This window comes from Oncorhynchus keta, chromosome 26, assembly GCF_023373465.1.
Source record: "Oncorhynchus keta strain PuntledgeMale-10-30-2019 chromosome 26, Oket_V2, whole genome shotgun sequence".
NCBI lineage: Eukaryota > Metazoa > Chordata > Actinopteri > Salmoniformes > Salmonidae > Oncorhynchus > Oncorhynchus keta.
The window spans coordinates 9,948,284-9,972,126 of record NC_068446.1 but is presented as its reverse complement, the minus strand read 5'-3'; the positions used below and the strand labels follow the sequence as shown (position 1 = coordinate 9,972,126).

The 23,843-nt window shown below is 42.5% G+C and overlaps 1 protein-coding gene across 6 annotated transcripts; it reads left to right on the top strand.

Moving 5' to 3' along the window:
• The first annotated feature begins 474 nt into the window (after window positions 1-474).
• Window positions 475-18,863, top strand: LOC118358902 (sentrin-specific protease 5-like). Of its 6 annotated transcripts, none has more exons than XM_035736904.2 (10): window positions 475-599; window positions 7,272-8,491; window positions 8,573-8,678; window positions 8,815-8,962; window positions 9,124-9,171; window positions 9,317-9,394; window positions 14,020-14,157; window positions 16,117-16,200; window positions 16,287-16,337; window positions 16,446-18,863. In XM_035736904.2, the coding sequence occupies exons 2-10, from the start codon at window positions 7,585-7,587 to the stop codon at window positions 16,554-16,556; spliced, it is 1,671 nt and encodes a 556-aa protein (XP_035592797.1). In that variant the 5' UTR covers window positions 475-599; window positions 7,272-7,584; the 3' UTR covers window positions 16,557-18,863. The 6 variants fall into 6 exon arrangements, with proteins under 6 accessions (XP_035592797.1, XP_035592795.1, XP_035592796.1 ...); XM_035736902.2 differs by having other exon boundaries at window positions 582-731; XM_035736903.2 differs by having other exon boundaries at window positions 589-736.
• The last annotated feature ends 4,980 nt before the right edge of the window (window positions 18,864-23,843 follow it).

The window sequence follows — 23,843 nt, the reverse complement described above, 5'->3', positions numbered from 1 at the left end:
TGATTATCTTAAAATGGAAAAATTGTCACATATATGGTTCTTCGTCTGTAGAATTCAATTGTAATCCAAACCAAACCTTCACTTGTTGTGAAGCACTGAAGTTCCAAACTGTTTTAAACGAGACAGACAAAAATGATTCTATTTACACTTTGTCGTCACTTTTGACACTAGAGTAAATGTTTCAGACTCATATTGACAGAATGGATTTCCATTCTAGAAATTGTTGGGAAGTACTCAGATCCATACTCATTGTGGAGAAGAAAATAATGTCTGTGGGCGTAGTGTAGCGTTTGGCCAGAGCAAGGAGTTTGGGTAGCCAGGCAACAACTTTCTATCTGTGCCACTATAACAACTGTGACAGTGTAGGCATCGCCATTGAGGCTATCTCCATCTTTAAGAGGTCATATTTATTTTTCACGATTGGTTGATCCCTCCTGATGACCCAGTTGTACATGACTCCAACCGGGTCACCAGGAGGGATCAGCCAATGAAGTTGGAAGTCCACCCAGTTGACTACATTAGAATGGTGGACGCTCTCAATTGTGCTTCCCACGCTAAGACGACCTTTTGGCCACTCCAGTCCTCTATATTTCTCTATGGTATAGTGTTTGCGCTTAAATGTGACGCAATCAGTAAGCGACAGCAAACTAATGAGACCGATTGTTTGACAAGTGATTTGTTTGATATCATTGTAGTGGCGGTGCAACTTGTTTCACTATTGCAGACATGTGGTAATGTATGTGCTTTTATGTGTTTCTATTGGCGAGTTATTGTTACTGGAAAAAAATAGTTTCTGTGCAGACCGATCGCTTTTTTTCCAGACATGGAAATAACAGGAATAACCATTTGTGTTGGTAGCTAGTCAGCTTGCTATGCTAGCAAGCTTGTTCACCCCTACGTTATCGTGGCTCTTCTGTGTTTTGATGTAACATTCACACACATGACAGCAAACAGAGAAATAGCCTTGCCTTATCCAACCAGCTATTGCAACACGCAAAAGTGGTTCCAAGTTATATTGTATACATGGCTGAGCGCCGAAGACGTGGATGTCGATTATGGCACCTCTCGGTTAAATACGAAATACACATTTCAGTTGAATGCATCCAGTTATACAGCTGACGAGCTATCCCCCCCTCTTTCCCGTCACATATTAGCTAGGTAACTGGGGCGGCAGGTAGCCTAGCGGTTAAGAACGTTGGGTAACCGAAAGGTCGCCAGTTCGAATTCCCAAGCCGACTATGTGCCTAATCTTTCCTTAAGCAAGTCACTTAACCCCAGTTGCTCATGTAGTCGCTCTGGATAAGACCGTCTGCAAAAAAAAGACATGTGAAACTAGAAACAAAGTAGTTTGCCAGTTTGTCGTCCTAAAAAACGGAATTGAGATACCTCTGGTTGTCATTCATATGGGGAAATAATACGGTTTTGGGATGAACGCCAAGTCTGAAGTGGAGTACACACACAGTGCGATTTCATTTTTTTTGGGGGTCAAATTAACTGTTGTCTTGAATTTATATACAACTCTCCAACCTTTTTTAGCATTACTTTGTCCAAATATGGCATGATTCCACTATTTGTAGCTGTTTACATCACTTTTAAATGGTGGGGCTTTATATTTGAAAGCCACCAGCAAATTTCAGTTGTGGCTAATCCTTATTGTGGCTAATTTCACATGGTTGGTAACTAGTCCAACAGCAACTGAATTTGTCAGGGAGATGTTTTATTTGTTAGACATAACCATTATTAACTGTAATACATGTTATTTTAGAAATGCATTAGCCCTATAAATAGTATGCCAATATTAATTTACATTTGGATATTTTCTTTATGTAATGATAGACAGTAAATGTCAGAATCATAAATATAAATGTCACATCAGTATCCTAGTTGTAGTGGAAGCAAAGAAAAGATTATCTCAGACCCAACATGACGACCAAAATGGCGCCGCGCGTGTGCATGTTGAGTTTGTCTATCCCACCAGACATGATGAAATAGGTTGAAATATCAAAACGAACTCTGAACCAACTATATTCATTTGGGGACAGCTTGAAACATGTATCTTGCCAGCTCGCTGTTGCTAGCAACTTGTCCTGGGATATAAACATTGGATTGTTATTTTAATTGAAATGTACAAGGTCTCTTTTTTGATGGATCTTTGTAGAATATCGACCAATTTTTTGTCACGTAAAATTGTGTTCTCTCTACTCTGACAAGGAGTCCACAGATAAAGGGGAAACCTATATAGTTTCTAGTAATCTCTCCTAGTTCAGTCTTGTGGGGGGCTATAGGACAGGCTCGTTGGAATGGAATTAATGGAATGATATCACAGACATGGAAACAACATTTTTTTTAAATTCTGTTCCATGTATTTCACTGCTGGAGCTGAGAACAATGTAGCTTCCTGACTCGCCCTGCATCCTCACCCTACCTTCCAACCTCCATCTCTCTCCCTGATTCCGTCTCTCCTTTCATAAAACAAAACCATAGATTGTCAACTACCGCATGTGTGTCATGGATCAAGAATGAGAAACATGGAGTCAATTTACATTTTTCTCGTCCTCCATGCTTCGGTTTTGTATTTTATTTTTTTCCCCTGCAGACAGGAAATTCGAGACATATACAGGATGCTACCCTCCACAGCATAACCTTCACTCCAGATCAAAAATCCAAACTTTCAACATAATTTTGGACTAAAGGACCTGGAAGGATTAATGCTACTATCCAACCTGGAACTGAGACAGACCAGATAAAACTTCAATTAGCACTGACGTGTGAGGTGTCAAAGCCTTTGAGCCCAACAAATGGCAGGCTACCCCACCCAAATCCAGAGGCCTTGAAGCCCCCTCCTGCTGTTCAGAGACCATCTACTGGCATTTTCTACAATAGATCTGCCTCCAGAAAAAAAGCTTCTTCCAAGTGGGTGTGACACCTACTTCCATTGCCTGCTGCACTGCTGCTTGGATTCCACCTGGCGATCTGTTTACCGTCTGTCCTGGTTGTCTCCCCCTGGTACAGGTAACACCCCCCCGAGCTTTCGCTCGCCTCCAGCTCACAGGCACTGTTGGGGCGAGTGACTCTGACCTTATAATGGCTAGTCCCAAGTCGTTATTTTTTTGCTTGTGCATCTTTGCTTTTTGTCTCATGATTCCTTCATGCTTTGTTCACTGAACTTTCTTGTTTACCCAACCGTGGGACAGACTGTTTGTTTCCACACTTGGGACTCTGACTCTCTATTGGTTACACGGACTCTTGGCCTCCCATCCTATTCTAACCACCTCTCTCCGGCTTTGTATTCATGTTACTGGATGAAATTGCTGTGTAATATGATCTTGTTGCCATCTGATGCACATTCAAATGTAATAAATCAACACTGCAGAGCTCTCCCTGTCCTCTACCGTGCCTTGATTGTATTACTGCTGATGATATCTGGAAATGTGCATGTACACCCTATCTACTGTTGCTAGCCCCAATTCTTGTGCTCTGATATCTGTTTCACTGATTTCTACTCTTTTAAAAGCCTGGGTATTCTGCACATTAACACTAGAAGCTTATTACCTAAAATCGATCAATTGAAAGTGTGGGTTCAGAGTTCCAATCCAGGTGTTGATCATTACTGAGACGTGTTTAAGAAAGTGTTTTGAATACTGATGTTAACCCTTTCTGGATATAACCTTTTTTGGCAAGACAGATCTTCCAAAGTTGGAGTGGCAATCTTTACCAAGAATCACCTTCAGTGCTCAGTTTCCACCAAGTCTGTCCCCAAACAATTTGATTTGCTTATTTTAAGCATTAAACTTTCAAATAGCTCTTTGACTGTTGCTGGGTGTTATCATCAACACCGGCCTGTACCCTACCTGCCCTAAGTTCTCTCCTGGTCCCTTACACTAAGTCTGAATTCGTCCTGCCAGGTGGCCTAAACTGGGACATGCTTAAACCACCTGACCAAGTCCTAAAGCAATGGGACTCCCTAAATCTTTCTCAGATTATTACCAATCCCACAAGGTATGACTCCAAACACCCAGAAGAGGCTACTCTCCTTGACGTTATCCTCACAAATAATCCCAATAGGTATCAGTCTGGTGTTTTCTGTAATGACCTTAGTGATCACTGTTTTACAGCCTGTGTTCCTAATGCCTGCTCAGTGAAACGACGTGTCCTGATTTGTCATAGACACTTGCTAAAAAATGTTAATGAGCAAACCTTCATGACCTGGCCTTTTTTAAAATTGGTATAGAATTAGCTTGATCCCCTCTGAAGATGCTTAGTCCTTTTATTTTTGGATAATTTTAGTGATATTGTTAACAAACACGGCCCCATAAAGAGAAATTAGCATTTAAAACAGTTTAAGCCCTTGGTTCGACCGTTATCTTGCAGAGTTACTCCACCTCAATAATTGCATTTGGCAAAAGGCTCTGCACACGTATACTCAAGCTGATTGGCTCTTGTTCAGGCAAATGAGAAATAAGTGCACTTAGGCTATCCGAAAGGCCAAAGTTACTTTAAGGAGCAGTTCACGCTGTGGGTCTAACTCCAAAAAGTTCTGGGAAAATGGATTCTAACTGTTATAGGCCTATTTCTATTTTGCCCTGTTCATCAAAGGTGTTGGAAAAACTTGTCAATAATCGACTGGCTTCCTTGATGTCTATATTATTCTCTCTGGTTCGGCTCAGGTTATGGATGTGTCCCTTTCAACCTTAAAGGGCCTCAATGATGTCACCATTTCCCTTGATTCTAAGCAATGTCGTGCTGCTATTTGTATTGACTTGGCCAAAGCTTTTGATACGGTAGACCATTCCATTCTTGTGGGCCGGGTAAGGAGTATTGGTGTCTCTGAGGGGTCTTTGCTCTGGTTTTCTAACTACCTCTGAGTGCAGTGTATAAAGAGAGAACATCTGCTGTCTCAGCCACTGCCTGTCACCAAGGGTGTACTCCAAGGGTTGATCCTAGGCCCCACGCTCTTCTCAATTTACATCAACAACATAGCTCTGGCAGTAGGAAGCTCTCTCATCCATTTATTTGCAGATGATAGTCTTATACTCAGCTGGCCCCTCCCTGGATTTTGTGTTAAACGCTCTACAACATTTATTTCTTAGTGTCCAACAAAATTTCTCTCCCCTTAACCTCGTTCTCAACACCTCCAAAACAAAGGTCATGTGGTTTGTTAAGATGAATGCCCCTCTCCCCACAGGTGTGATAACTACCTCTTGAGTCACCTCATACAAGTACTTGGGAGTATGGCTAGGCGGTACACTGTCCTTCTCTCAGCACATGCCAAAGCTGCAGGCGAAAGTTAAATCTAGACTTGGTTTCGTTTATCGTAATCGTTCCTCTTTCACCCCACCTGCCAAACTAACTCTGATTCAGATGACCATCTCATCCATGCTAGATTACGGGGACGTAATTTATAGATAGGCAGGTAAGGGTGCTCTCTAGCGGCTAGATGTTCTTTACCATTCGGCCATCATATTTTGCACCAATGCTCCTTCTAGGACACATCACTGCACTCCTATACTCTTCTGGTCATCTCTGTACACCTGTCGCAAGAGCCACTGGTTGATTATTTTATAAAACCGTCTTAGGCCTCATATCTACTGCAGCCCTCATCCTCCACATGCAACACCTGTTCTGCCAGTCACATTCTGTTAAATGTCCCCGAAGCACAGACATCCCTGGGTCACTCATCATTTCACTTCTCTGCAGCTTGCCACTTGTGCTGTTTGTACCATGTGTTGTGCTGCTACCATGCTATGTTGTCTTAGGTCTCTCTTTATGTTATCTCTTGTTGTGATGTGGAGGCCTTTTGGTAGGCTGTCATTGTAAATAAGAACTTGTTCCTAACCGACTTGCCTAGTTAAAGATATTCCATTCCAGCCGTTACAATGAGCTCGTCCTCCTATAGCTCTTCCCACCAGCCTCCACTACTTGTTGGCAACCAACTTTAAGGTGCATTACTGCAACTGACTGGAGTCTGAACCTCTCACCTTTCAATTACCCACATGGGTATATTCTCCTAAAAACCAATGATGAGATAGTGAGGCAGGACTTGCAGCGTGTCAAGTGTCTAAAAATAGAACAAAATACAGCCCAAGTTATATTTTAGTGGCTGGATATAGACGCTCGCTTGAAATGATTGAATAACATTTATGTGTACATTTATTTTGCAGCGCACGCAATGCGTCCGGTGTGGTCAGCATGTAACTAGTGCCTATTGAAGAATATTTTTTCCTGGGGGACTTTTGTTTAGAATTTCCCCGATGCTCATTCTGAACGTGAACACGCATCACTTGCGGGTACGCTTTTAGAAACACAAGTTCCTTTTCATATTAGCAATAAATCATTTTCAGAATCTAATGTTAAAGCTGTAATATGTGACTTTTGGGCGACCTGACCAAATTGAACTGTGTGTGTGTATAGATCTGTCATTGAAAGCAAGTCCTAAGAAGCGGTAGATCTCTTCTATGTGTGCTATTTCTATGCTCCCCGTTAAAGTTTATTTTTTTGCATCTTACTTTAGGTTTTGAACACCAGCTGAAAATACAATATTTTTGGTTATGGAAAAGATTTCACATGGTAGAGAATAATTGAACACTAATCTTTCTTGTTTGTGTAATTTTAGTTTGTGACAAATCTATTAGATTTTTAGCAACCAAGAAATGGTGGAGCGATTTCTGCATAGTGCATCTTTTTAAATTACTACACACCTTTTTTAGTGTTACTGTTCCCACACGGCCATATCTCCACGTTACAGCGGGTGTTTACGGAAGACTGAGGCGGCACCTGTGCTAACTAGCTACGTAGTATGCTCAACACTTGTGTAGCGGAAGAAAGCCGTTACTCAAACTACACACTATCGGCTGCAGCGCAGCTGTGATGAAGCCGGTTAAAACCGTATTTTCCATTTGTGAAATTATTTTGATGTGATCTGAAAGTAAAGGGCTGACTGTTTTTCAATTGAGAATCGATTCATGTTTAGATGGAGTTTTTGGCTGCCAGAGCCAGTCTACCTCTGAAAATAACCTATATCCTTGGACCTTAAGAAGTAACTGTAGGCTCTCCTACACTCCTTAAGACTACATTCTTGTGCTAGGAAATTATTAGATATCTGTGATGGAGCAACATTTGACAACACAGGTCATACCGCTTTCTTCTAATATTCCTAGCTATCTACACAGTACTGTTGTCATCATCAAATTGCACAGAGTAGTATGTTCATTTCACACACAAATTGTTAATTTTACACATTTAGCCTAACACGGCTCTTTACTTGAATGCAGCTTCTTCCTAGGCTCCTAAGAAGAGTTGTTGGAGCAGGTTGTAAGAAGACCACCCACGGAACTGAACACTTGTTGGTACGGTGTATGTTCACAAACCCGCCAATCCGGAGTACTGCTTAGGGAAGCATAGGAGGAGCAGCAAGGCCTCATCCCTGAGAATCTACGTTCTCCACCATCTGAGAGACTGGTGTGACTCATCTAGAGAGTCCATCGACTGGGGAGCTCCATGGTACAGGTCCCCTGAAGGGCTGGGACCAGCTCTGAGGGCCAGAGGCAGCCGTGGCGAGATGGGGTAGGGGCTGAGGACAGAGCCATGGTTCATGACGGCTCAGCCCCCCACACGCCGCCAGCACAGGTGGGCACCAATGGCCGCTCTTCTGAGAGGAAGAGGACACCGAAGGCATGTGACTGCTGTGGGCCCAACTCTAAGCTCCATGATGGGAAGGCCCCACATGGGAAGAATCCGGGTGGCAAGTCCCGACAACGCAGGGCCCAGCCAGGGAAGGGCAAGGGCCAGGCAATGGGGGAGACCCCTAAGAGAAAGGTTGGTCGCCCATCTTATAAGAAGACCCTGATGACAGAGGAACAGGTAACAGCCATCCGAGAGGAGCTGGAGAAAGACTCTGCTGTGGAGCAGGTAACAAACCCTTTGGCTTCACCTGTAACCAACTCTGTTGGTCAAACCTTATTTGACTCTATGGGTCAGAAGTTAACGTACACTATGGTTAAACTGGTGAATAAGTCTGTGGTTCAACCGGTAACGACATCAGTGGTTGAGCATTTTGCTGATTCAATAATAGAGCAGGAGAGAGCCTGTGAAGGGGCTGTGGGTGAGGGGGAAAAGGCCCCTGGTTCAGTCAAACAGCCGGTTATAGACCCTAAGATGGAGGTCATAAAGCAGCCCCCGCCCCAGGCTGGTGACCCAGCTGTCTTCCTTTCCAACAGTACATCAGCTGTCCCCAAAGAGGAACCAACACACTGTAGCGCCCCTATGGAGGTGGAACCATCAGCCATAGCCAGTGTTTCCCCAGGCATTATTCTGTGCAGCACCCTACACACATTTGCTCTGTGGGACCACCGACATTACTGCAAGATAGGAGTGTGGGCTCAAAGACCTGAGCAGGGAAGTGCCACAGACCTAGCACAGCAGTCCCACCCATCACCACAACAACCCAAACCAGAAGAGGGCATCCATGAAGGAATCAGAGACCTCATTCATGGTACTAGACTTTTATTGTAACTATAATTTCAAATTTGACTGGATATGACCTTTTTAGTTAAGGTGTCTGTCTCTCCCTCAGAGTTTCTGGAGCTCTTCTATGTGACGTACGGGAGTTTCATCCCCCTCAGTGAGACTGATGTCTTGGCGCACCTGAAGAACAAGTGTAACACAGACTTCATTGACAAGTATGAATCATGAGACACCCCACAAACCAGTTTAACTTTCACCACTGATTTCCATTATGCTGATTGCATCTGTTCTTTTGTCTACTTGGAAATCCATTTGACCCTTGGTTTGACCTGTCTCATCCCTCTGTACCAGGAAGCTAAACATCCATTTAGAAGTTTTGAAGTACAAAGCGGGTCTAGCCTCCATCCCTATGAATTGCTTTAAAGTGGACTACAACAAGCACACTCTGACCCTGGAGGACCTGTCCACACTGGACGATCAAAACTGGGTCAACGACCAGGTAGCTATGGCCCATAGAAAATGGTGCTTGCTGCTTAGAAACCTGATTCACTGTTTTATCTAACCTGAAATTCAAAAACTTTAATGCAGAGGCCCTATGTTCCACCAAGAATGAAGAGGATTAAGTAAACGTTTTCCTATTTCTTTGTCTTGTGTGTCTAGGTGATAAACATGTATGGCGAATTGATCATGGAGGCTACAGAGCACAAGGTGGGAGTACATTCCTAAGTGCATTTATTTTGGATCCTTGATCAGAATGTTCAACAAAGGGTTATTGGTAAAAGGGAGTTGTTAAGATGGCGGTCTTGTGTTGCATTTCCAAGGTTACTGAATTTTCTTCTGTTTTCTCCTGCAGGTTCATTTCTTTAACAGCTTCTTTCACAGGCAGCTGGTGGCCAAAGGCTATGAAGGGGTTAAGAGATGGACCAAAAAGGTAAGCTGATGGTAGATCATTTCACAAGCTCTGTAGTGCTGAGTGATTAACCAAAATGATGTTTTATTTTTGTGGTTATTAAACAACTAATTGACTGATGTCAGATCAATTACTTGACTTTCATTTAGTTTATAGTTGTGAGCCCAATACTCAATTTCTCTAGAAATTAAATTATTAACGAGAAGTCAAGAACTGATGGACTCTGGGCTGAAGCAAGTTTTAGTTTTATTAAGCAAATATTCAACCTAGTTCATTGCAGAAAGGTGGCAATTAACAAAAATATAAATATTTTTACTGCGTTAGAGTTTTTCAATTGACTGATTTTCTATAATCTATGGATTTCACGCGACTGGGAATACAGATATGCATCTGTTGGTCACGGATGCCTTAAAAAAAATAAAACTAATAAATGGGCCTCAGGATCTTGTCACAGTATTTTTGTGCATTCAAATAGCCATTGATAAAATGCAATTGTGTTCGTAGCTTATGCCTGCCCATACCATAACCCCAACGCCACCATGGGGCACTCCGTTCACAATGCTCCCTACAAAACTTATGACATATGTGGCATTGTGACAACTCCACATGTTAGTGGCCTTTTGGCCAGCACAAAGTGCACCTGTGTAATGATCATGCTGTTTAATCGGCTTATTTATATGCCACATCTGTCAGGTGGATGGATTATCTTGACAAAGGAGAAATGTTCACTAACATGGATGTAAACAAATTTGTGCATAATTGGAGAGAAATAAGCTTTTTGTGTGTTTGGAGCATTTCTGGAATCTTTTATTTCCGCTCATGAAATATGGGACAAACACTTTGCATGTTGTGTTCATTTTTGTTCAGTGTACTGTCGTGGCCAAAAGTTGAGTGACAAATATTAATTTCCACAAAGTTTGCTGCTTCAGTGTATTTAAATATTTTTGTCAGATGTTACTATGCTACTATTATACTGAAGTATAATTACAAGCATTTCATAAGTGTCAAAGGCTTTTATTGACAATCACATGAAGTTGATGCAGAGTCAATATTTGCAGTGTTGACCCTTCTTTTCAAGACCTCTGCAATCCGCCCTGGCATGCTGTCAATTAACTTCTGGGCCACATCCTGACTGGTGGCAGCCCATTCTTGCATAATCAATGCTTGGAGTTTGTCAGAATTTGTGGGTTTTTGTTTGTCCACCCGCCTCTTGAGGATTGGCCACAAGTTCTCAATGGGATTAAGGTCTGGGGAGGTTCCTGGCTATTGACCCAAAATATCGATCTTTTGTTTCCCGAGCCACTTAGTTATCACTTTTGCCTTATGGCAAGGTGCTCCATCATGCTGGAAAAGGCCTTGTTCATCACCACACTGTTCCTGACTGGTTGGGAGAAGTTGCTCTCTGAGGATGTGTTGGTACCATTCTTTATTCATGGCTGTGTTCTTGGGCAAAATTGTGAGTGAGCCCACTCCCTTGGCTGAGAAGCAACCCCACACACGAATGGTCTCAGGATGCTTTATTGTTGGCTTGACACAGGACTGATGGTACTGCTCACCTTGTCTTCTCCGGACAAGCTTATTTCCGGATGCCCCAAGCAATCGGAAAGGGGATTCATCAGAGAAAATGACTTTACCCCAGTCCTCAGCAGTCCAATCCCTGTACCTGTTGCAGAATATCAGTCTGCCCCTGATGTTTTTCCTGGAGAGAAGTGGCTTCTTTGCTGCCCTTGCCTGCAATATCCTTGCCTTTTTGTGCAAAACAATGATGACGGCACGTGTTTCCTTGTAGGTAACCATGGTTGAGAGGAAGAACAATGATTCCAAGCACCACCATCCTTTTGAAGCTTCCAGTATGTTATTCGAACTCAATCAGCATGACGGTGATCTCCAGCCTCGTCAACACTCGCACCTGTGTTGACGAGAGAATCACTGACATGTCAGCTGGTCCTTTTGTGGCAGGACTGAAATGCAGTGGAAAGGTTTTATTGGGTTTCAGTTCATTTGCATGGCAAAGAGGGACTTTGCAGTTAATTGCAATTCATCTGATCACTCTTCATAACATTCTGGAGTATATGCAAATTGCCATCATACAAACTGAGGCAGCAAACTTTGAAAATGTATATTTGTGTCATTCTCAAGATTTTGGCCACAACTGTACAATGACCATAATCCGTGGTGCCTGTTTCTAACTCGGACAGAAATCGGTATACTGTAGAGTAATTAACTGACAATGTCACAAACGGTGCACACGCTTCTGTGTTGTGATTCCAGATGTCTAGCAAAAATGACAAAAAGCTGCCACGTGAGGAATCATAGTTGGCTCGTTTCAGCTAGTTTTATCTTGTTCTTGATACCTTGTCTTGTTTTGAGGTGTTTTCTATGGCGACACTTTGCTCGCTTGCTAACCAACATCTGTTACGGATTATTTGAGACAAGTGTGCAAATGTTTGCTTTCAGTCAAATTGGTGACTAAATCTAGTTTACATGTTGTCAACCATCTAAGCCAACCCAGTCTGTTTTGCCCCATAGTTGCACACGCTCCAGTTTCGTTGCTAAACAACCAACCCGTCTATGCAATGAAGCAATGCTCATGTCTCCACCCTAACAATGGGAGCCATTGCCCCCAAGGTGGGAAGGTAGGCGACAAGCTTAGGTCCAAAATAAGCCCATAGAAATGCATTGGGCTTATTTTTGGACAGATTTTGCCGCGAGTAAAACTTTTTGCTTCCTCTCTGGAGAGATGCACTTTTTTTTTTGCACTTGCTGCATTAGGTTAGATACAGACTGTGTGAGGAATGTATGCATTCGAAGAAGACTGCTCTGCAGCATACTTAGGCAGGCTAGACTAGCTGAATAGAATGACTAAAGTCAGTACAGTATGGGGAGCACAGAATGTTGGATTGGCTGGCTGCTACTGCCTGAGCAGAGATGATGACTTTACGGAATGAGAAATCTTTAACTCAAATAAAAACGGATCTACACAACTGAAATATTGTATTTCATATTATACAATGGGTGGTTTGGAATTCCCATCGTTAGAGCCTGTCCATGATAGACACAACACACATGGCCACATTCATAGAAAGTGGCATTGTTTGTTTTTACCTAGCAACGCACTACTACTTTTACAACCACTAGTCTTAACACCTGTAACTCGTCATGGATGACTTTTTTTTAAAGTTACTTTTTGATTTGTTTTATCCACTAAAGTTTAATGAACGGAGCCAACAAGAAGAGCAAGTGGACCAGCAACCTGAGCCTAGCATTAACGTTAGACATGCAGAAATCAGTAATGTTAGCGCTGCTATAGAGGACAAAGAAAAGGAGTGAAATGAAGAACCCTAGCTACATCACTGCCCAGTTGGTTTGTATTGAAGTGCTTTCTGGAATGGCTGTCAAAAGCCATGATAAAAATGTCAAAATGCATGGCCTCTCGTATTATTGCTTAAGTAATTTCCCATGTTTTTATTGATGCCTAACGGAGACTATAGAATATTTTCAATGTTTTGGCAATTGAATGTTTACTATTTTTGGCTTTGGAATTTCCATTAAAAAGCTAATTTTTATGTAATTATTTCATAATGCATTTAATTTTTAAATAATTATCGAAACTGAAAATCGTGATTAAAAAAATAAATATATCTGAAGCTGAACTGACTTCAAAAATTATTAAAGCTCTGAATAAAGTTAGACAAGTGATTGTGTTTTGATCTGAGCCCTGTAGTTTATAAACCAGGGTCGTAGGGCCTCACAGCGCTAGCTGTGCCACCAAAGACTCTGGTTTCGGGCCCAGGCTCTGCCGCGACCGGGAGGTCCATGGGACCACAATTGACCTAGCGTCGTCCAGGTTAGGGAGGGTTTGGCCGGTAGGGATATCCTGTGGCGGGCCGGGCGCAGTGCACGCTAACCAAGGTCTCTGTGTTTCCTCCGACACATTGGTGTAGCTGGCTTCCGGGTTGGATGCGCGCTGTGTTAAGAAGCAGTGCGGCTTAATTGGGTTGTGTTTCGGAGGACGCATGGCTTTCGACCTTCTTCTCTCCCGTACGGGAGTTGTAGCGATGAGACAAGATGGTAATTACTAACAATTGGATACCACGAAATTGTGGAGAAAAGGGGGTCAAAAAAATATATCTATAAACCAGGGTCGCTACTGGACACTTATTTTATCGATCGGAGTGGGGGGGGAAAGGTGCTTGTGCTTTGTCAGCAGTACAACTGAAATGTCTTCTGCATTTAAGCCAACTCCTGTGAATCAGATAAGCACACCAAAGACTGAAATAACGATAAATAAAATGAAGATGGCACTTCTAAAAGCCTATTTCACATGAGTATGCTGAATTGGCAAATACTTTTCTTTAATTTTGTTTTCATCACAAATGAAAATGTGGCACTGACTGCCAATTTAATTTGTTTCAGCATTGTTGCAATGAAGAGTTTGACTAGCCACACGCGACATGCACGCACAGATACAAGCCTGCTAGAATTGGCGGCAGGCAGAGGAGCAATATCCATGGTATCCATCCAGTATGGACAAAGCCTGAACTAGAATGTGACGCTGACTGAAACTGGCTAGCTTTTAGAAAAAACCTGCGTAGATCTTGCTTGCTTCGTAGTATACCACTCGGGTCTCTCTCTCCGTTTGGCAGGTGGATCTGTTTTCCAAGAGTCTGCTGCTGATTCCTATCCACCTGGAGATCCACTGGTCCCTGATCACAGTAGACATGGCCAACCACCACATCCACTACTATGACTCACAGGGCATTGTCTTCAAATACACCATAGAGGTATGATCACACACACTTTACAGTCCTCTGCTGCTCAATGAAACTCTTGCCTCTCTGAATTTCATCCTGGACTTGAGGAACATAGGACCGCTGATTTCTTTTTTTTTTTTGGGGGGGGGGGGGGCTCAGTCAGGGTCTCAACTTACTGTTGAGTACAATTTAGACATTTGGTTGTGCATCAATGTCAATCAATTAGCCCATGACAGCCAATTTGTTTGGGGGAATTGGTAAGTTAGTCTAGTGGCCAGTGATATAAACTTGTGGTAAGCATGGTTGAATTACAACCAGGGTGGGGCCAATTGATCATCAGTTAACACAAACTCAGCAAAAAAAGAGTCCCTTTTTCAGGACCCTGTCTTTCAAAGATAATTTGTAAAAAATCCAATTTACTTCACAGATCTTTGTAAAGGGTTTACTTTCTCGTGCAAGTTACTCAAACAAGTAATGACCTGTGGAACGGTCATTAAGACACTAACCACTTACAGACAGTAGGCAATTAAGGTCACAGTTATGGAAACTTAGGACGCTAAAGAGGCCTTTCTACTGACACCAAAAGGAAGACGCCCAAGGTCCCTGCTCATCTGCGTGATTGAGCCTTAGGCATGCTGCAAGAAGGTATGAGGGGTGCAGATGTGGCCAGGGCAATAAATTGCAATGTCCATACCGTGAGACTCCTAAGACAGGATGGACAGCTGATTGTCCTCGCAGTGGCAGACATCCAAACATCACATCTGCGGGACAGGTACAGGATGACAACAACCACTTCCCGAGTTACACCAGGAACGCACTATCCCTCCCTCCAGTGCACAGACTGTCCGCAATCGTCTGAGAGCGGCCAGACAGAGCTTGTAGGCCTGTTGTAAAGGCAGGTCCTCACCAGACATCACTGGCAACATTGCCTATGGGCACTAACCCACCGTCGCTGGACCAGACAGGACTGGCTAAAAGTGCTCTTCACTGAGGAGTCTCAGTTTTGTCTCACCAGGGTTGATGGTCGGATTTGCGTTTATTTGGAGGTGGAGGGTCATGGTGTGGGGTGGTGTGGGGTGGTGTGTCACAGCATCATCGGACTGAGCTTGTTGTCATTGCAGCCAATCTCAACGGTGTGCGTTACAGGGAAGACATCCTCCCTCATGTGGTACCCTTCCTGCAGGCTCATCCTGACATGACCCTCCAGCATGGCAATGCCACCAGCCATACTGCTCGTTCTGTGCATGATTCCCTGAAAGACAGGAATGTCAGTTTTCTGCCATGGCCAGCGAAGAGCCCGGATCTCAATCCCATTGAGCACGCCTGGGACCTGTTGGATCAGATTGCTAGGGCATTCTCCCCCAGAAATGTCCAGGAACTTGCAGGTACCTCGGTGGAAGAGTGGGCTAACGTTCTCACGGCAAGAACTGACAAATCTGGTGCAGTCCATGAGGAGATGCACTGCAGTACTTAATGCAGCTGGTGGCCACACTAGATACTGACTTATGTTTGATTTTGTTAGTCACATGTCTGTGGAACTTGTTCAGTTTGTCTGAATCTTTTGTTCATACAAATATTTACACGTTAAGTTTGCTGAAAATAAGTGCAGTTGAGTGAGGACTTTTTTTTTGCTGGGTTCATAAATGGCATACATTTGTGTAGAATTGCATAATATTTGCTGTAAAACTACACATTTTCTCTCTGCCCCATGGCAAAATGTGTAAAATTGTAGGAAATTAACAAAACATATTTATTTTTCTCTTGGCTGCTATAATGTTTTGCTTAGAAGGTCGTGGTGGGGGGCTGTATTGCTGTGGGTACAGACCCATCAGCCACTGCGTCCTCATGAGTTCCCTCTTTTTGTGGCCCCCATCAGTTGCTCATCCCTGGTCTACCTAATCCACATTTTGGGAACCTCGAAGGAGTCCGTGTGTAACTCAACATTTTTTTGTGAACTAAACCCTTGTTTTCCTCTTATCGGCCCGACAGAACATCATGAGATACATCCTGGCCGAGGCGAAGGAGAAGAAACAAGCTACCTATCAGAATGGCTGGAAGATGGTTATAAACAAGGTATTGTTTCAGATGGCACCATGTGACTGTTCTCTCACATTTTCCAATTGGCTCTTTTGACTACTGTCTCTGGTTCTCACCCTCAGGGTATTCCTCAACAGAAGAATGACAGTGACTGTGGAGTCTTTGTATTGGAGGTGAGTGAGGAATTTGCCTCATACTGCAAATTCCCCACACGCACACTGCTATGGTGAGCATTTTTTATTGATTTTTTAAAAAAATATTTTTTTCTCTGCTTCTCACAGTACTGCAAGTGCCTGGCTTTAAAAGAACCGCTGCAGTTCACACAGGACGACATGCCCAAAGTCCGCAAGAGGATTTACAAAGAGCTCTGTGACTGTAAACTGAGTGACTGACTGACCACAGCTGAGAAAGTACACCTGCCTCTCCAGTGAACCGTGGGTTAACAACTGTTATTGTACAAGGGCCATTTTAACACTTTTTTTTTTTTAACTACTGGAGCCAAGGAGAAACTGAAGGAAATGCCGTAGAGACACTACATTTGACTGGTGACAGTCTTTTCTCTCCTTCAGAGGAGGGCCAGCGGTGCATATTCTGCAATAATTGTATACATTTCTTAAATGCCCCGTTTAAAAAAAATAAAAATAAATCTTTAACGGGAGGGAGGGACCTGAGACTTTGAATTCCTTTGGGAGTTGACGTGCACAAAGTTTCCATTGTTGACTGACTGACCTGGGTCTGGAGCTAAAGCTGCTGCTATAAGGTTTAAGATGCCAGTGACGGACCTATATGTGCTGATACCGTTTCCTAATTTCAGTTCTTGAAATGTAAATGGCAGATTATATGGGACATTGGGTGAAATTTGAAGGTTCTTGTTTTATATCATGTAATCTCTGCCTGACTAGTGCGGTAAAGAACAAGGAGACTCCTCAAAGGTTCGCTTTTAATTGAATGTACTGTTTTGTTACTACTTCCGCTGTCTTGGGCTAGATTCCATCTGTATCATGGACGATCCACATTTGACAAATTAAAGGTAATTTCCAATTGCGCTGACATGCAGCATTTACGTGAATGCAGTCTCTGCAAACGCGGGAACATTGTCTTGAAATGTAAATCGAGCTATAACGTGGATCTTTCCCGCTAGGGTTTGAATTCAGCTCTTAGTTCTTGTGAAACTCCTTCGCATCAAACAGCAGTTGAGACAGTTGAGCTTAGATTCAATGTGGAAGATCCGAACTATAGGGAGACTGCCTTTTTTTTACATTTCAATGTTTCCGCATTCGGTAAATATTACACGTGTCGGCTCAATCAGAAATTACATTTACATTGCGCCATTACATTTATCTTTCAGGAGTTAAGTGGGAGATATTTAGTTGCAATCGGCCATGCTACTCCACTGAAAATGGCTTCATAAACACTGCTCTTTCTACTTCTGTCAAATACTGTACACCTTAATGTTTTCGAACCGCATATCTTGACATAGTGTACTGAGGAGGAAGTAATGCCTTTTTTTTTGTATGAGGGGCTGGCAAGCTATGGTTCTCATTGGAGGACCACCAAGCACTTGAGCTGAATCAGTTACCCATCTGAGGGAGCTGGTCCACAGACTGGGTGTAGTTGGGGAAACGCTGCTGTCGAACATGCTGAATGAATCCATCTATACTGTCATCCATTTCATTCCAGCACACTAGGTACCATTAGAGATCATGTTCACAGCATTCTCTGTACTAGGGTTAAATCTGTTTAATCTTCGTTGAGAGAGACTTTAAGGTTTTTATTTGATATTGTTCTTGATTTAAGCTGCTGTGGTAGAACCTAAAATATTGTATTGCAATTTGTTGATGTAATACAGGGTTATACTTACAAATAGATACCCAGAGAGGGGTTAAATTGGGATTCTCTAGATGTGAAAACTGTCCTCAAAATGTCATGTTAATGGAAGTTCCCAATGTATGCGTCTCATCCTAAACGGTGGCACAGTTTCCTTTCTAAGTTGACTCCTGAATACATTCATACAAACACCATGATGTAGCTTGTATGACTCGGGCATTCATTTTCTCTACATTGGTTTTAATTAATGTTTGAGAGATTACTCTGAGTTGTTTGCATCAGGAGGATGCAACAACCCAGAGGCCCAGCCAGACCGAACAGAGGGGTGTCCTATGACACAAGCTAGATCTACTCAGGGTTTTCTAAAGCTAACCAGCTTGTGTTAGCTTCACATTCCACGTCTGGCTTTTTCTGTATTAGGACGGTGGATATTGCTTGTCCGCCTGCCACTAACTCTAGCAGGCTTCTAACTGCGGGCTAGTCGAATGACGAACTCTTCATTGAGACACTGAAACATCAATTCATGGTTTAGTCCGTGCCACATTTTCATTTGTGCCAAAATGTATTCTTGCAAATTCAGCAAGCTTATAGCCTCAATCCCAATGGTGTGAAAAAGGCTTTTATAAGGGCTGGCTTAATTGTATTGTTTAATGCTGTCTTTGGTGTGCTCATCAATGCAGAAGCACCTTTTTCCTTCCCACTCCTATTGCTAAAATAATTGTATCAATTTTATTTATCATACTAAACTTTTACTGTGTATAGTTTCAAATGCATTCTGTAAATACAAAATAATTTGATGGGTATTTTAACATGTTACTATTTTTAACAAAAATGGATTTAATAAAATATTTAATCAGTCTTTCTCAAATGAAGGGGATGATGATGCAATCTTTGCGCGTGGGAGGGAATTTGATTTCACTGGTCCTCAACTCACTGCTCAGACACTTCATTCAGAATAAATGGAGTTTGCCTGCCCTGGAGCAAGTTTGTTTTGAAGGATTTGTTGCCATAAAAATGTACCTGACTGAAAGGTGAGCCACATTCTTCTAACTAGTTATCAGGAGTTGACAAGTTACCCCGCTAACTCCTCAAACCTGATTTGTAGGATAGCCGTCTGGAGCGAAGGCCTTATTCTTTTGTGTTTTATTCTGTAAAGAAAGTAATACTACTATTGTGACCGGGGCACTGTGACCTTTGTCAACTCAGCATATCGGTGACTGGATGAATATCTCTGTTAATGTTAACTGCTTTGGCAAACAGTGTCCCATGTGAGGATGTTTAATGATCAACTTATGATGATGGGGTGGTTTGTAAAGTTACTTGAAGTGTAACAAAACTTTCTCAGATGAGTCTATGGGTGGCGATTCCATGATACTCAGGCTGTTATTCAATCTGATCGCATGGTAGGCATGGTCTTTTTTAAAAGCAATTATCCCCCCAAAAACGACTTATTTAGAGAACAGCCTGTGTGGCATTGATAAGAGTCAAACATTTGATTCTACTGTCAACGTTGACTACAGTGTAAATAGGGTAATTTTGGTCTAAGTCAGTCTTGTTCACAAGTTTGATACTTGTGGTTGTGACTGTGTCACCACCTAAATGAAGGTTGGGTTTTTTCAATCCTGCCCACTGCTGGCCGGACACAAGTAATCATTAATTCCACGTGGAATGTTGCAGATGTTCTGAAACACTGCACTCTTTGAGAGAGGTAGTTAGAAAACCAGAGCAAAGACCCCTCAGAGACACCAATACTCCTGAGCCGGCCCACAAGAATGGAATGGGCTACTGTATCAAAAGCTTTGGCCAAGTCAATAAAAATAGCAGCACAACATTGCTTACAATCAAGGGCAATGGTGACATAATTGAGGCCCTTTAAGGTTGAAAGGGACACATCCATAACCTGAGCGGAAACCAGATTGTATACCAGAGAGAATACTATTGTCAAGAAAGCCAGTCAGTTGACTATTGACAAGTTTTTCCAACACTTTTGATAAACAGGGCAAAATAGAAATAGGCCTAACAGTTAGGATCAGCTTGGTCTCCCCCTTTTAAATAAACAAAGAACCGTGGCTGCTTTCCAAGCAATGGGAACCTCCCCAGAGAGGAGAGACCGGTTAAAAAGGTCAGAGAGAGGCTTGGCGACTTTCATAGGGACAGCAACATTAAAGAAGAAAGTGTCTAAACCATCTGACCCAGATGTTTTTTGAGGGTCAAGTTTAAGGAACTCCTTTAGCACTTCGGACTCAGTGACCGCCTGCAGGGCGGGGCAGAGAAAAAAGAGGGAGGAGCATTGGTGCTAGTGGCATTAAAAGGAGTGGGAGATGAGGATATGTTGGACAGGCAAGGAGGATTTACTGAGTGAAATACAAATCCTGACTTAATTGAAAAGCTCAGCCATGTGCTTCTTGTCAGTAATAACCACAACTTTAAGAACTGCTCCTTAAAGTAACAAACTTTGTCTGAACGAGAGCCAGTCAGCCTGAGTATGCGAGGGTCGAGCCTTTCGCCAAATGCCATTCTTGAGGTGGAGTAACTGCAAGAGAATTTTAAAATAGGGACCAAGCGTCTTCGACAGAGGGGCTCAAGCTGATTCTAGACCAATTTAAAGAGGCCAGGTCATGAAGGAAGGCTTGCTCATTTTTAAAAAAATTAGCAAGCGTCTATGACAAATCAGGACCAGTCGTTTCACTGAGCAGGCATTAGGAACACAGGTATCAGTCGTGTTTTCTGTAATGCCTATCAGGATTATTTGTGAGAAATGTTGAGAGTAGCCTTTTCTATGTGTTTGGAGTCATCTTGTGGGATTGGTAATAATCTGAGAAAGATTTAGGGAGTCCCATAACTTTAACTTGGTCAGGTGGTTCAAGCATGTCCCAGTTTAGGTCACCTTATAGGATGAATTCAGACTTCGTGTAAGGGGCCAGGAGAGAGCTTAGGGCAGGTAGGGTACATGCTAGTGCTGTACCCCCAACGAAGAGCAATTTGAAAGTTTAAAACCAGCAAATCAAATTTTGGGGGGACAGACTCGGTGGAGACAACCGAGCACTGAAGGTGATCCTTGGTAAAGATTGCCACTCCCCCGCTTTTGGAAGATCTGTCTTTCCCTAAAGAAAAAGGTTATAACCAGAAAGGTATTCAAAACAGTATTCAAAATACTCTTTCTTAACCACGTCTCAGTAATGACCAACACATCTGCATTGGAGCTGTGAACCCACACTTTCGATTGATCCATTTTAGGTAATAAGTTTCCAGTGTTAATGTGCAGAAAACCCAGGCTTTTACGAGAGCAGAAATCAGTGAAACGGAGATCGGAGCACAAGTCAGAATTGGGGCTAGCAACAAGTAGATGGGCCAGGGTGTACATGCACATTTCCAGATATCATCGACAGTAATACAATCAAGGCACGGCAGAGGACAGGGAGAAATGCAGAGAAGGCTCTGCAGTGTTGATTTATTTCATTTGAAAAGGAAGGCTGTCAAATGTGTTGTCACTGAAAAATACTTTTGGCTGAAACTGTGGTAAAGCAGTTTTAAAACAAATGTACCGTGTGTTGTTTTAAAAATAATTCACAAATGTATGTGGCATGAAAGTAAAGGGCTTATATTTGTAGAACCGTATCGCAAATTGAGAATTAATTCACGTCTTGAAGGAGCATTTGGCTGTTGGCTGCCAGAGCCATTCTACCTCTGAAAATAACAAGATCCTAGCCTCTACAAACCTAGCCACTACGAGTGTGAATGACTCCTCGTCTCTAACATGTAGGGTCACTTTTGTGAACAGTCCCATCACAAGTAAGATTGTTGAATAAACTTAATTTGAACATACTTTACCTGCTGATGTTGTCCTTATGTAGGAGGTAATCTGTGACAAAATATCCACAGAGTAGTGCAATTAACCTGAATTTCAGTACGCTGGTCTGTATGTTGGTTTGTATTTTCAACACAGACAGAATTCAAGACTTATGCAAAATATGCCAACAATGTCTGAGTTTAAGCTAAGCACAGATCAAACGCTGTCCCACACAATCAGCTGGCATATTTTACAAGTACTTCCAGCTGATCGCGAGGGAACGCGCTTTGGTTGACAACGTCATGTTACATTTGGCTTTTGTTTGTGCATCACATGAAATGCGTCAGGAGATGGAAAATACAAGCAACAGAAGCTACAGGCTCTGCAAAAAGTCAGGTTCACTGCGAGAAAGGTAAACAACACTATCTCCACTTCCTACTGCCAAAAACGACCAACGGCATGGATAACCGATAAAGTATGTTTAAATATCACTGTATTCAACATTTTGGCTTCTAGAAACGATGTCTTTTTTACAGCGACTTCTTTCAGACTGCTATCATGTTGTAACCATGTTAACAGTCTGTTTATACAAATAAAGAGTAACGGTAGGCTCCTTTTAGAGTACATCTTGGCCTAAGCAAACGTTAGCATGTTGCAAAAGCTGTCTTTTTTCCAGTCAAACGTAAACCTGTTTATTGCAAATCAAGAATATTGCATTTCAAGGATTTTTACATCCTAGGAATGGGTGAAAGATGGTGATATAATTCCGATGTAAGAGTTATAACTTTAATACCACCGTCTTGGTTGGACAAGGTGAAAGAGTGTGTGGAGAAAGACCTAGCCCAATATTGGACTTAAGGAACCTATCGTCCAATGACCAAACATGTTATGTTTAAAAGTCGAATTGACTCTGGAAGCCAAATATTCCATCTAAACATGAATCGACTCCCAATTGCGGTACAGTTCTAGAAACAAATCCCTTTTTTCATGTCACATCAAAATAATTTTGCAAATGCAAAATACACACTTACTATACGCTGTTCAAAACGGTTTAACCGTTGCAGCCGACAGTATTTTTCAGTGACAACACGTTTGTGGCGGCCTTCTTCCGTTACACGAAGGTGTTCGGAGACTGAGATGGCTACACTGAACAAAATATATATAAAGGCAACATGCAAAAATTTCAGTCAATTGAAATACATTTATTAGGCCCTAATCTATGGATTTCACATGACTGTGAATACCAATATGCATCTGTTGGTCACATACACTACATTTCTGATTAAACCTTTTTTTAACTAGGCAAGTCTGTTAAGAAAAATTCTTATTTACAATGACGGCCTCCCCTGGCCAAATCCGGACGACGCTGGGCCAATTGTGCGCTGCCCAATGGGACTCCCAATCACGGCCGGATGTGATACTTTTGGTCATACAGGCTGTATGTGGACACCTGCTAGTCGAACATCTCATTCCAAAATCATGGGCATTAATATGGAGTTGGTCCCCTCTTTGCTGCTATAACAGCCAACACTCTTCTGGGAAGGCTTTTTGCTAGATGTTGGAACATTGCTGTGAGGTCTTGCTTCCATTCAGCCATGAGCGTTAGTGAGGTCGGGCACTGATGTTGGGCAGTTAGGCCTGGCTCGCAGTCGGCTATCCAATTCTTCCCACAGGTGTTCGATGGGGTTGAGGTCAAGGCTCTGTGCAGGCCAGTCAAGTTCTTCCACACCGATCTCCACAAACCATTTCTGTATAGATTACCATCTACCTCCCCGCACAAACCGGTTTATCCTCTTTGAATTAACCTATTTTTCTCCCCCTGATTTGTTTTGGGGTCTGTGTTATTAAAGAATAACATCAACTGCTAAAATTTGGTGCTGTGACCCGGATGAATTGGTCTGAACGACAAAACGTATCAACTGTGAAATAAAGAAGAAGAAAGAAGGCTGAGAGCAACCCACTTTGGGAGAGTCAACTCTTAATCTCCTGACTGATGGCATAATTGCTGGGTGAGTCTAGACCAATATCATTTTAAAAGACCAGATCAGGTTAAGATTAGTGC

Bases quoted from the DNA above. Each gene is read 5' to 3' on its own strand.
- LOC118358902 (XM_035736904.2), top strand. From the start codon at position 7,585: ATGGTTCATGACGGCTCAGCCCCCCACACGCCGCCAGCACAGGTGGGC. The intron at 8,492-8,572 runs GTACTAGACTTT...TCTCTCCCTCAG, and splicing joins AATCAGAGACCTCATTCATG to AGTTTCTGGAGCTCTTCTAT. The intron at 16,338-16,445 runs GTGAGTGAGGAA...TGCTTCTCACAG, and splicing joins GTGGAGTCTTTGTATTGGAG to TACTGCAAGTGCCTGGCTTT.